The 13354-nt window shown below is 40.8% G+C and overlaps 1 protein-coding gene across 2 annotated transcripts in view; it reads left to right on the top strand.

Moving 5' to 3' along the window:
* LOC136755306 (dedicator of cytokinesis protein 2) overlaps nucleotides 1–13354 on the top strand; it is a 435882-nt gene that overhangs the window by 159119 nt on the left and 263409 nt on the right. For both annotated transcript variants that reach the window (XM_066711776.1, XM_066711775.1), the window contains exons 24-26: nucleotides 1663–1733; nucleotides 10222–10328; nucleotides 11718–11845. In XM_066711776.1, coding sequence (XP_066567873.1) covers nucleotides 1663–1733; nucleotides 10222–10328; nucleotides 11718–11845 — 306 coding nt within the window. The remainder of the gene's footprint in view (nucleotides 1–1662; nucleotides 1734–10221; nucleotides 10329–11717; nucleotides 11846–13354) is intronic.

Below are 13354 nucleotides of genomic sequence, written 5' to 3'. Positions count from 1 at the left end.
AAAATAGACTGAATAGGATCCTTGGATCACTCAGTTATTAATGGGCAGCAAACAAGCACGATGGGTCGAATGGCGTCCTCTCATTCGTGAATTTTCTTATGTTCTAGTGTGTCTGCATAATTTCGGTTGATATTTGATTTTTCACTGTATTTGTCCCATATCTGCCTGTTTCATGGATTTCATAGAGATTTTAAGTCTTTCGACTCGCGCATTTCAGGTACTTCATTTCCAGATTTGTTTTGGGGGAGACCCCCAGACCCACCGCCGAGAATTACTCGTTCCGTTTTGCCTAATTGTGATCCCCTCCAGGAATTCCTGGCTACACCACTGTCTTTTAAGTACATATCGCTACCTTGCACCTTCTCATCCTCTTGTCTCCTCTTCCTCTTTTCTGCACCCGGCGGGTATGCTCTTTTAAAATATGCCATCTCTTTCTCTCCCCCGGCATATTGTGGATTTTGTATTATTATAATATTTTAGGGGACCTAGGTGACTGCCTAGTCAGGCCGGCCCTGTGCCTACAAATAAAACTAGCACAGATGGAGTAGGGTTATGATTGGTATAAATAACATCAACATGCTTTTTTGTTCAAAACATCATGGTAGTTGAATCATTTTTTTTCTCAGTTCTAGCAAGGACACTGAAACCACAATATGTTACATAAACCCAAAGCAAAACAGACAGATCAAAGATTTACAGAAGGCCTCTAAATGTACTGAAAATATCCAAGGGGAATTACAGAACAAGAACTTGTTCCCCCTTTTTTTTTTTTTTTTAATTCTTCCAGATGGAGGGAAGACTTTTGTCCAGAGTCTTCATTTTATCAATATGAATACATTTAAGGAAAGTGGATTTTAATTGTAATTTTACAATAACAAAGTGGAATATGTTTGGGTAAGTGGACAGAATGTGTTATTATAGCACAGAGTGAGCTGGCTGATCTGTGAGTATAGGATTATGTGGGAGGAAATCTGTGTCTGAACACACTCTTACTAGTACAGAAACATGACTGTGATATTCCAGATATTGCTGTGCATTACTTATCAGCACTTCTGAGCCTTGTATGTAATTATTTCAGAGTGTCCCCTCTGTTGTTCTTATGTATTCACTGAGGATCCCCTGAGGAAAAGCTGCTATGATTTAATTGTAAAGAAGAAGGTCATCAACCCCATGTGCCTATGAATTATTACCACAGCTACAGGTTTGGGCAGTGGCTCCACACTGCCACTGTCCTGTGTGTAAAGCCATGCTTCATGTTCCCTTATCTGATCATAATTTAAACTGGAACTATGGAACTCAGTTAGGTATGGAATTGAAGTATAACTGTAGGGCTGGAGACAGCTCTGGTGAAGTGAAGGGTCACTTCTCAGTTTTGATTGCTCCTGTTCCCGTAGCATAAGCCATGTATTTAAATGAACAGCCTTGGCTGAGATTATTATGTGTGACATACAACACTAAGACTAGACACCCGATGCAGTTACTCATACAGAAGGCTGAGAGTACCCCAGATGCATAAATGTTACAGGAAAACTGTACAATGCCACATTGTTAGGATGCTCTCTTTAATATTGCAGGACTCTTAAATTTAGCACTGATATTAACATGCAATACCATGACAGTGAGCTCGTAGTTTGTTGACATTGTTCTCTATGTTCTTGGCAGGGATACGCGCTTAGGTATGTGCCCACCATTTTGAAGGACTTATCTATGATCCTGGACAGCCAGTTCCTCAGGTGAGTTTACCATCCTCATTTCTTTTCCTTCCCCCCACCCCTCCATCTGTTCCTCCTCCTATTCCTTGTTCTCATTTGAAATTAGGCTTATTTTAGATCTTGATCTCAAAATCAGAATCCTCAAGCCTCAGGATTCTCTTCCCATTGCTCTCCTTCCAAGGTAGCCCTCTCTCCATTTGGAGTCTAGAAGATGCATCTTATCATAGTCCTGATTGTAATGAGAGCTATGTAGGTTAGACAGTCAGGTTTTTCTCAACAGTTTTAAGGGCAAGCTGATGTGCAGACACTATGTACTGCTCTAGGCATCCCAGATAAAGACTGCAGTACTACTTTGCTTGCAGGACTTATGCCCCGTTTCCACCGGCCCTGGACACTTAAACAGGTGTTTCCACTGGCAGTACCCTGACTAGTTAAAAATAAACTGAAGGATAAAAATCGGATTGGTAGCAGCCAATTTTATTAATATTTTATGAACAACTAGACGGTGTTTCATTTTGTGAGTGGTGTGCAGGTCTGTTGTATAACTTAAGAGCCCTGCAGAGACAATCAGTATGAAGGCGAACACAATTCAGTTAATGTGTGTCCATTTACAAGTTAAATTATTGAATGAATAAATACAGCAGATCTGGGTTTCCCTCTAAAACATTAAGGACTGGTTTAATAAATGCGTCCATAAGTCCATAAACGCCATGAATTAAACGTGTACACTTTAGTTAAATTATAACCTGCTATATTGTAGCTGCTATTACTGTATGATTTATCATTGTGAAACATGTGCATTTTGTTTCAACTGTAACTTGCCTTGGTTAAGGTCTGCTAAGTAAATTAAAAATAAAAGTGTCGTTTTCAGTTACAAATCTGTAATAATAAGTAAGGGAGTCAAGTTGTGCCATTTATAATGCACATCTACTAGCACATATCTTGATGATGATTACAATAATAATAATAAATTGCAAATATTTATTTTATTGTACATGGAAACGTTTTCTTACGGTAATGTAATGCTTGTCTGAATATAATTCTATACACATTGTCTATACATGTTTAGCTATTTCTAATATCTCTTAACAGAAACATATATTTATTACGCTGTTTACAATCATGTAAAGCAGAAAGAATAAAATAGACAAAAAAGTATTTTCCACATCAGCTCTATCGCTCATAGTGTTGCTTTATGTCTTTGTTTTTAAAACAAAACACAAACCAAACCCACAATCGCTCTGCTCCTCCCACAACAGGGGATGGACTTCACAACGGCCTGGTTTTACAAAAAGTAATGAATTTAAAATTAAAACTATTGTAAACAAAACAAAAAAGTTGAGAAAAAATTGATGTTGAGATCAAAAATAAAACAATTGAAAACAAAATAGAATTGTTTTATATAGAATTGTAAACAAAAATAATAATATCAAAAGCGAAAAATAAAACATTGAAAGGAAATAATGTTAAAGCGAGAGCACTGGAGTCCCTGTCTTTGGTTGCGAGCCTCGCTTTCGCCACTAGTTTCTTTGCTTTCGCTTTTTTTTTTTTTTTTTCGTTTACAAGTTTTGGCACTGTTTTGTCATGCAAGAGGCAAATGGAGGGACATCATATTCATTAAGAGCATGTGATGTCCCAGTTTATGTAAGGGCGGGACTTAGAGGGAGGCGTATGTCATGGCTTTCCATTGGTCCACTACGTCTGAGTGACAGTTCTTCCTAACCCAATCAGTGAGCAGGGTGGGCTGGTCTGACAGTCACCACTCTGCAACACATCTTTGACTTCACCAGTGAGTGACCCATAGACTGAGTGGGTGCAATTACATGGCTTCAGAATTTAATTATAAACAAAGCATGTTTTTAATTCAAGTTATAGAGAATCGTTTTCTACATATTACATGTGTTTATTTTATACAGCCTTTATTCTCATCTTTATCAATGGTGCCATACATTTTTTATGTATCTATGTATGTATGCGTGTGTGTTTCTTACCTAAACATAAACTGGGACATCACATGCTCTTAATGAATATGATGTCCCTCCATTTGCCTCTTGCTAAATGATGTGAGCTCCATGGCACTGTGTTATCTGAGGAGCTGAATTAAAGTGCTCATGCAGGTTAAATGAATACAGTGCATCCGGAAAGTATTCACAGCGCACAGAGACAGGATTGTATCGAGGCACAGATCTGGGGAAGGGTACAGAAAAAAACCTGCAGCATTGAAGGTCCCAATGAGCACAGTGGCCTCCATCATCAGTAAATGGAAGAAGTTTGGAACCACCAGGACTCTTCCTAGAGCTGGCCGTCTGGCCAAACTGAGTGATCGGGGGAGAAGGGCCTTAGTCAGGGAGGTGACCAAGAACTCGATGCTCCAGCATGTCTCTGTGGAGAGAGGAGAACCTTTCAGAAGAACAACCATTTCTGCAGCACTCCACCAATCAGGCCTGTATGATAGAGTGGCCAGACGGAAGCCACTCCTCAGTAAAAGGCACATGACAACACGCCTGGAGTTTGCCAAAAGACACCTGAATGACAAAACATGAGAAACAAAATTCTCTGGTCTGATGAAACAAAGATTGAGCTCTTTGGCCTGAATGGCAAGCGTCATGTCTGGAGGAAACTCATCACCTGGCTAATACCACCCCTTCAGTGAAGCATGGTGGTGGCAGCATCATGCAGTGGGGATGTTTTTCAGCGGCAGGAACTGGGAGACTAGTCAGGATCGAGGGAAAGATGAATGCAGCAATGTACAGAGACATCTTTGATGAAACCCTACTCCAGAGCACTCTGGACCTCAGACTGGGGTGAAGGTTCATCTTCCAACAGGACAACGACTCTAAGCACACAGCCAAGATAACAAAGGAGTGGCTAAAGGACAACTCTGTGAATGTCCTTGAGTGGCCCAGCCAGAGCCCAGACTTGAACCCGATTGAACATCTCTGGAGAGATCTGAAAATGGCTGTGCACCGACGCTCCACATCCAACCTGATGGAGCTTGAGAGGTCCTGCAAAGAAGAATGGGAGGAACTGCCCATAAATAGGTGTGCCAAGCATGTAGCATCATACTCAAAAAGACTTGAGGCTGTAATTGGTGCCAAAGGTGCTTCAACAAAGTATTGAGCAAAGACTGAATACTTATGTATATGTGCTTTTTTTGTTTTTTATTCTTAATAAATTTGCAATGATTTCAAACAAACTTCTTTCACATTGTCATTATGGGGTATTGTTTGTAGAATTTTGAGGAAAAAAAAAAAAAAGTGAAGTGCTGTGAATACTTTCCGGATGCACTGTATGAACATGATATTAAAAATTGTACTCTGCACATAGCAGGTGAATCCTGCATTTTGTTTCAGTGCTATATGGAGCATGTAAGCAAGGATTGCAACATCGCAACCATAGACAGGGACTCCAGTGCTCTCACTTTAACATTTCCTTTCATTTTTTTTTTTTTAATTGCTTTTGATATAATTATTTTTGTTTACAATTCTATACATTTTGTTTCGATTGTTTTATTTTTGATCTCAACATCAAATGTGTCTCAACTTTATTTTTTTGTTTACAATATTTTTTATTTTGAATTCATTACTTATGGCACTAGTTTGAGGCCATAGCATGGCACGGACGCTTAAGCCAGTGGAACTGTGGCATTAGTTTCTACAGCTCCAGACCAAACAAATAGACCTTGCCAGAGCGCTCTCTCAGCTATAATATGAATTAGAGGGGTCTCATATCTTTCATATTATGATTACTCACTTGAGTGATGGTGAAATGACTGGTTTTGGTGTGAACAAGATAATTAACTGTCCACACTCACACTGTGGCTGAAGAGAGTGTTCTTATTATCAAACTGAGTTTATGACTCTTTAAATAATCATCATGCTCTGCATTCTGAACTGAGTATAATTTGCTCATTTGTAAGTACCAGGCTCATCATATGTAAGTACCAGGCACAGTTTATTTCCAGTGGGTATTATCTGCACCCTGTCTCATAACCCAGTACATTGTGTTGCCTCCAGCACTGTACTTGATCCTTGCTTCTCTTGCCCTGATCATCCCTAGGAACACAAAATAGCAGAGTGAAGAGGAGCAAGTGGTCATGTCTTTTTTTGTATTTGTAGAACTGTAATGAAACCGGAAAGTGTTTCAATGAATTACACAACATGATTTCTGCAATTTAGCTCATTCCCTGGTACAGGAGCACAGCAGCACAGCATGACAATGACAAGGAGAGTTTTAATACCCATTGAAGTTAAGGTGAATTTAACAGGGCTTTTCACAATCCACGTCAAACATTGTATTATTCACACTTCCTTGTGACTGTGTTTGAACAAAGTGCTCAACAAAGCAATAAACCAAAATAGCACATTTATATTTGGAAAGAATGTTACAGCTGCAGTGATGTCTGTGCTGTGGTTTAGCTGTTTACTCTACCAATACAGGGTCTTATTAGGAACTGTCTTCTGGAGTTCATCTTTTTGTTTTATGTTACCCTTGAATAAGACCTTTCTCACCAGGCTGTATTTTTATCCCCCAAGATGGCTAATAGTTAGTGGAAATACCCCAAGATGGCTAACAGTTAGTGGAAATACTAGAGATTTGTCATGTCTGCCACAGTCAGATGATTCTCCTCAGTACAGATGATTATTACTCTATTTCTTAGCAGACAAGGGTGACTTACAATTGCTACAAGATACAACAGCAAGGGTACAACAGCAGTGCCCCGACCTGGGATTGAACCTACAAGAGCCCAGAGCCCTAACCACTACTGCCCACTACTCTATGGGATGGGCAGGAACACACACCTCAATCCTGTCTGCCTCAGTCTGCAGTGTTAATGACTGATATCCAGTGTCATTACAGTATTAATTTATAGTGAACCCAGGAGGATCCTGCTCTAGTCAGCCCAGTATAGACTTATTTATTGCTTCACTTTCAGGGCATTGTTTAGTCCCCTGCATTACCAGTTAGGGTGCTGGACCCTGTTTTGCACCCTGCTTGCACATTTTGTATTTGCCATCATCATAGCCTATTAGGTCATCATTACTTTACCAGTCAGGAAGTTTTTTCTTTTAATGACAAACAAGAGAAAAACGCCGACCAGTCCTCCCCGGAAAAGCACGGTTTACATCTTCAGAGTCTGTGCAAGTGGTCTATCTCTGCATTCACATCATGTGGATATTAAGGTAGAAACCACTTACTTGGTCAGAGCAACAACCTGAGAGCCCATTCAGACTCCACAATTGAGATTTTCTTCAAACTTTGTTTTGTGCTCCTAATAATTATCTTCAGATTATTCACAGTTACAACATACACACACAATTCAGATACACTGAAAAACAGAAAGTATCAAAAACTTACCAAAATGTATGGTCTTTAATGTCATAAAGGTAGTGGTATTGTGGCGGTTGAGTTATGTCTAATGACACTTTGTGACAAAAGCAGTTGAAAAACATTATATGAACATTCATGGTACTTAAGGAGGCAAAAATGATTGAATACATACATGATTTTGTGTTTTATTACACTTTACAATCGAACTGGATGCCATGTATTGTGTTGTTTGCTTATATTTACACATTCGTGATGTCAGAATTCTTGAAGTGGGAGAAATCGGGGAATATCTCCAAAGTCCGAGTTCATGAGTAGTACTTACGACCTGGAAGTGGAAGTGAAAGATTTATTCAAGTCGGGAGCTCGTATTTACCATCCTTCCCACATGACCTGAACCCAGCATATATTTCATCATTACAGTCCCCTGGAAACAGTTTTGAGGTCACTCCACCACCTGCGCAACATTAATTCGATACACATACAAGAGCTACTTAATAAAATAAAGCCAAGTGATTCTTCTGCGAGTAGATCATGTGATTACCCTGATTGTTGGAATAAAAAGCTATAAATTACAGAACGAGTTGGTACCTTTTCACTCTACCTTTTACATTGTATCATTAGTGACTTGTTTAGTGATCTTTAGTGTTAAGTATGGGATGGTGGGTAATTGACCTCTGTGAAGTTGATTCCTTATTTTATTTTTCAAAAAATAAGTAATGGTTACTTATTTCTGATTTCTCAAAATAAGTAATGATTACATATTTGTATTTGTTTTCACAGTTTCTTAATACATTAAAAATGGATACTTATTTCTTGTAACTGTTTTCAGTTTTTCAGTGATCAGGGTCTGCATTGGAATTCACAGTTCTTGAGTGATTTCTGTGTGGGATGGTAAACAATTGTCACAGTTTTTTATCCATGGGTAAAGTAATGGCATGTACTGTGTGTTACTTTTTATCAGTGGCATACTTTCGTTACGCACCTGTGGGAAGGGGGGCAGGGGTAAATTACACTTAACTTACACTTGAACCTGTAAATAACAGTTATGCTTCTTATAAATGTCTTAAAAACAGGGAAACAGAAATAAGTAACCATTCCTTTTTTTTGAGAACCAGGAAACAGAAATAAGTAACCATTCCTTATTTTCTGGAGAACTGTGAAACAGAAATAAGTAGGCCTAATCATTACTTATTTTTTACAAACCAGGACACAGAAATAAGTAATTATTTTTTATCAACCTTTCACTTCCTTACAGTATTGCCAATTGATATTTTATCAATTAAAAACAAGTAGTGTTGCCCAAGTGTAGCCTACGTAATATTGATGTACTGAGTTTAAAACTAAAGTTCGGGGGAGGACAGCCCTTAATGGCACTTGTATTTGTATTATTATGAATGCAGTGACAAAAAGCGACAAGTACTTTCTGTATTGTCCTACAGTATAGAAAAACCTTGAAAAACAGACAAGCACATCATCAGAGATACCACGCAACAAGTTCCATCCCTGTGCCGGTAGCTACATAGAGCTGCAGCCCCGCTGCCTCTTGCTATAATGCATGATGAGATGTGCTGTTTGTTAATTTTTATTGATATATAAACATAAGTAAAGATATGTGTCCTCGTATCAGGAAACAAAAATAAAGAATAAGCAGCACTAATTTATTCCATGTAATGGAAATAACCCAACAGGTGAAATCTAGTTGCGATCTGGATCAACATGAATACAACTACTATTCAACCTGGTTTTGGCAACGACTCATCGTTGTCGAACTGTACATTGCTTTCAGGCTGAATAGACATTTGAAATGTGTAGATAACACAATATCCCATTTTCCCATGGCCTATGTCGAGGCTTATCTATCCTTCCCCACTAACACACATACTGTAAGCATTGTTGTACAGTCTCAATACTGTACCAGGGAAATAGGACATGAAACTGCCTGGGCCCAGGCTGCATGGGCTGCCACACAGATCCTGGCACCACAGCCTACAAAGCAGGCCCAACCCCCATGTTGCGTCACACCTACGGCAAGCCACAGAGAGCTAAAAACGGTTCGCTACAATGGAAAAACGTCCTGGGAGTCCAAAATTTGACACCTTCCTCTTTGGCCTCATCGCCGACGCTGTCTGCCACCATGTCCGCCTTGCCGATCCCCTGATGCTCGATGCTGCGCTGACCTAGGCCAAACTCGTGGAGGTCGTCCTGAAGGAACAACAGCCGCTTCCCTCCATGTCGCCCATTAGCTGCCCTGCCTCAGTATTTGCGGCATCCAGGCCCCCATGGTCCTGCACCACAAGCCGCTGACTGAAGGCGCTCTGCCTGCGCTGAGGAAGCCCGACACCCCACGCTGCTGGCAGTGCGGACAAAGAGGACACCTCCTCCGTGACTGCTGCACCCCTCAGACCGTGTTGGCTGCACTAGCCCCATTGCATCCCGGGTCAACAGCCTGCGCAGGAGTTAATAGAAGGAGTGTTTTTGTGCAGACAAAGCTCTATTTGTTTTGGAAAACTCCAGGTTTAAGTTTTATTATTTTTGTAATCACTCATTACAATATATTGCATTCTGTGGCAGGCTGGTCCTTCCTTATGTTGACAGAAGCACACTCATCGCTGCTCTCTCTACTCAGTGACTGAACTGAGAACTGCAGACGCTCTTAGCCTCTATGCTTGCTCTTTCTTTCATTCGTGCCATCCAAGCTTACTCAATACAGCACTAGAGAGAATTTGCAATCTGTTTTTATGACTCTTAAGATTCCACCTCAGACTTAGGGACTATTCAAGCCATGGATCTGTAGCCACAAACTAGCAGGTTTTAAATGTCACATCAAATTATCAATGAGAAGAGATCTGGGAAATCATTTTTTTCCTCATTAAGCAAATAATTATTTACTCATTGATAATTTGATGTGACAAATAAGACACCATATAGTAAAGTGAGGGGCCTTGTGGTTTTCACTCAGGTAAGCTCTGAATGACTTAAGTGGTTTCATTATAATTAAAAACCACACGGCCCCTCACTTTACTATATGGTGTCTTTTCAAGGACAGGGCTGCAGAGCTCTGGGGTAAGCTGTTCTACGCAGAGCTCCAGAACTGCTGCCCTTTCAAGCACAATATCAGTTTTCTAACCAGTTCAAACCAGTATCAGTTTTATAATCCTGTTTGTCTCCTGACACCCAGCACACTGCTAAAGGAATTCCTGCAGAGCCTGCCGGCTGATAGGCTTGTCAAACAGCGGCTGCAGTCCCTCATTGCTGTTGTGAACAGCCAGCTCTTTACACAGCCAGGTGAGAGACTATGTCCCTTACAGGACAGATGCCAAATTCCCTTTTAAAATGGCTTTAAATAAGTAAATAAATACATAAATACAACAAACATTTTGCTGCCAAAATATGCTGTAGTTTTTTTAATACATGTATTTTTCTAGTTTTTGTTATTGTAAAGTTCTAGATACAAATACTTTAATTAATAGAATATTTCTTGGTAATAGAATGTGCTAGACTGTTTTTTTTTTTTTTTTTTTTTCCCTATGGTTTTTTATGCTGTTCTATTACTTTTGATAATATAAACTTCCAGAGCTTACACATTTTCAGCAAATGAGTTTGGCTTTATTTCCATAGAAATACCTAAAATTCTCTTTATGTGGACATATAGTCTGGAATTGAGGGGGGGTCTCTCAGGTTAGCTGTATTAGGGAGACAATAGCCACAGTTGCCAAGTCCTATTATAATAAGCAGAATTGGGCATGTTTTTTATGAAGTGGGTTGCACATTTTGGGGGCTGCTTTTCCTTTTTCAGTTTCCACTGAACTAATGACATTTTAACCACTATCCTCTCTATCTGAAATGTCTTAGACTTGCTTTGCCACAAGTAGGTGCTGCAATTTCTGAATGACTACATCATTTATTTTCTTCTTCCTAAAGAGCTGTTTAATTGAATGGAACAGACGTCTAATAGAACTTCACTGTAGGAAGGAAATTAGAAACAGCAATGGCAGGAGCTGATAGAAACAGGGATAATATCTAGGCTAGCAGAGTAATTACAGATGTTTATTGTGTGCAAGTTATTATTTTCATTTTGGGCTACCAACGTTATTATTTTCATTGTATTGGTTTATTTAACCATCATCTGTTGCACTCCAATCCCAAGTGAGCCCAAAGCATCCACATAACAAAATACAAATTTTACTCTAGTTTTACAGTTAGTGTTCCCAGCTCTAGGTGAAGTTTTGCAGTGTGTAGGACAGCCATCTGGCCTGTTCCTTGCCCTCCTGTATGCAGGGAGTAGGCCTGCACCTTGCCTTGCTGCACACCCCCAGTTTTTCTGTTCTACCTCAGCTCCTCATGGAGTTTCTCTCCAGCTTCACTTTCAGACTAGGGAGATCTTGTCAGTGACACTACCCACATAGCCAGGACACAGCAACCATTTGGAAAAGGTTTTCTCAGATCATTTCTGTGGGACAGCAATCTTCTCTCCCCCTCCAAGGCGCCAGTCTCTGTGCATACATTTACAAATTATGTATCATATTCACTTAGGCAATGCCTGGTGTGCTGCACCCTTCAAATAGCACCCAGTATGAGTTTTCAACACTTGCTTCTTCAGTGTGCTGTGTCTAATTGTGATGCGTCTATGTGTGTATATTGTTGTGTCTCAATGTACTCTACTGTGTGTTCCAGAGTGCCGAGCCATCCTGCTCCCTGGCCTGGTATTGGAACTGCAGGGCCTGATCCACTATGGAACAGAGGAGGAGACCTGCCTGGAGCTGCTTGGGAATGTCCTGGAACTACTGCACCAACCGAGAGTGGTGAGAGAGAAGTGAGAGGGAGGGAGGGAGAAAGGCAGGGAGAGCAGGTCACAGGATGGGGAGGGGAACAATAAGGTGGTAAGAGAAGGGTGAGGGGGACCTGTCAGGGGCTGAAATCATTCACCATTCATCTGGAGATGAATGAGTCTATAAATCCCCCGAAAACTAGTTCTAGTAGGGCAAATAATGTCTCATTACCCACTAAGGCTGTACACTGCATGCCATTTACTGGCCCAACTCAAACTATCTATGACTCATTGGTGAAAAACATTAGGAATTTCCAGAGACCCCAAATTGACTGTTTAGAAGTTATAAGTTCTTGACCATTGTTCGTGATTTCTGTGTGAGTTTCAACAGCACCGCTGATTCTAGCAACTCCTTAGAAACATCCTGTGTGTTCATAGACCTGCAGTCAAAAGCTGGAAAATCCCCACACTGGATCCCACCGCCTTCTTCAAAATATCCTCCCCCCCATACAGCACTGAAACAAAACACAGGATTCACCTGCTACGTGCAGAGTAAAATGTTTAATATCATGTTCATATTAATGTAACCTGCAGAAGCACTTTTATTCAGCTCCTCAGATAACACAGTGCCAGACTGATGGAGCTCACATCATTTAGCAAGATAATTTTTTCTCAACTTTATTCTTTTTTTTACAATATTTTTTATGTTGAATTCATTACTTATGGCACTAATTTGAGCCCATATTATGTGTGTGTTTGGAAGAGATGACATGATCAGCGGTAATCATCTTAATTGGTTAGCCTAAGATTATTATTATTATTACATTAAAAACGATAGGTAATGCAACCCCGGTTTTCTGAAAAAGGAAGCACTGCCCAAGGGGGAGGGGTTTCTGCACACTGCCATAGGAACCTGATCGAAACGTCACTCTATCAAAGCTGCCATTGGCTGCCATTGGCCAGAACAGGTCCCTTCCCTCTTCCTGTTCTATAAAACATGATGTCAGCGCAGGTTCATACTCTTTGCCAGGAGCAGGACTCCCACGCAACATTGCAACCCTTGGACAGTGCTTCCTTTTTCTGATAACCGGGGTTGCGTTCGCAACCTATCGTTATCTTTCAAGTCGGAAGCACTGCCCAAGGGGGAGGGGTTACTTTTTAACAAAACTGTTGCAAGGGAGGAGGCAGCGAGCTGATAAGGGAGCCTGCCCCGAGGTGTACCGCTAGGGGCCTCGGCAACACAACTCCAAACAGTAACCTCAGGGGTGCGGTAGGGTCACACCTGAGCCACCCAGGAATGAGGACCGTAGTCAATAGGACCATAGAGGACAACAGCAGCGGCCCCCTGCTACATGGCATACATAGCCACAAACCTGCTGAGCAAGGAACTATGTACACAGCGAGGCAGCGAAACTCGTGCGCCATCAGCTGGGAACAGCGGCAGTGAGCTCCGTTCTATACAGGTCAGAACGGAGCCACAGTTCTGCTGGCCAGAAGCATGCACCACCGCAACACAATGCATAATGAACAAACTATATCCGGG

This window comes from Amia ocellicauda, chromosome 8, assembly GCF_036373705.1.
Source record: "Amia ocellicauda isolate fAmiCal2 chromosome 8, fAmiCal2.hap1, whole genome shotgun sequence".
Lineage (NCBI taxonomy): Eukaryota > Metazoa > Chordata > Actinopteri > Amiiformes > Amiidae > Amia > Amia ocellicauda.
The sequence above is the reverse complement of the archived record's forward strand: the minus strand, read 5'-3'. Positions and strand labels throughout refer to the sequence as shown.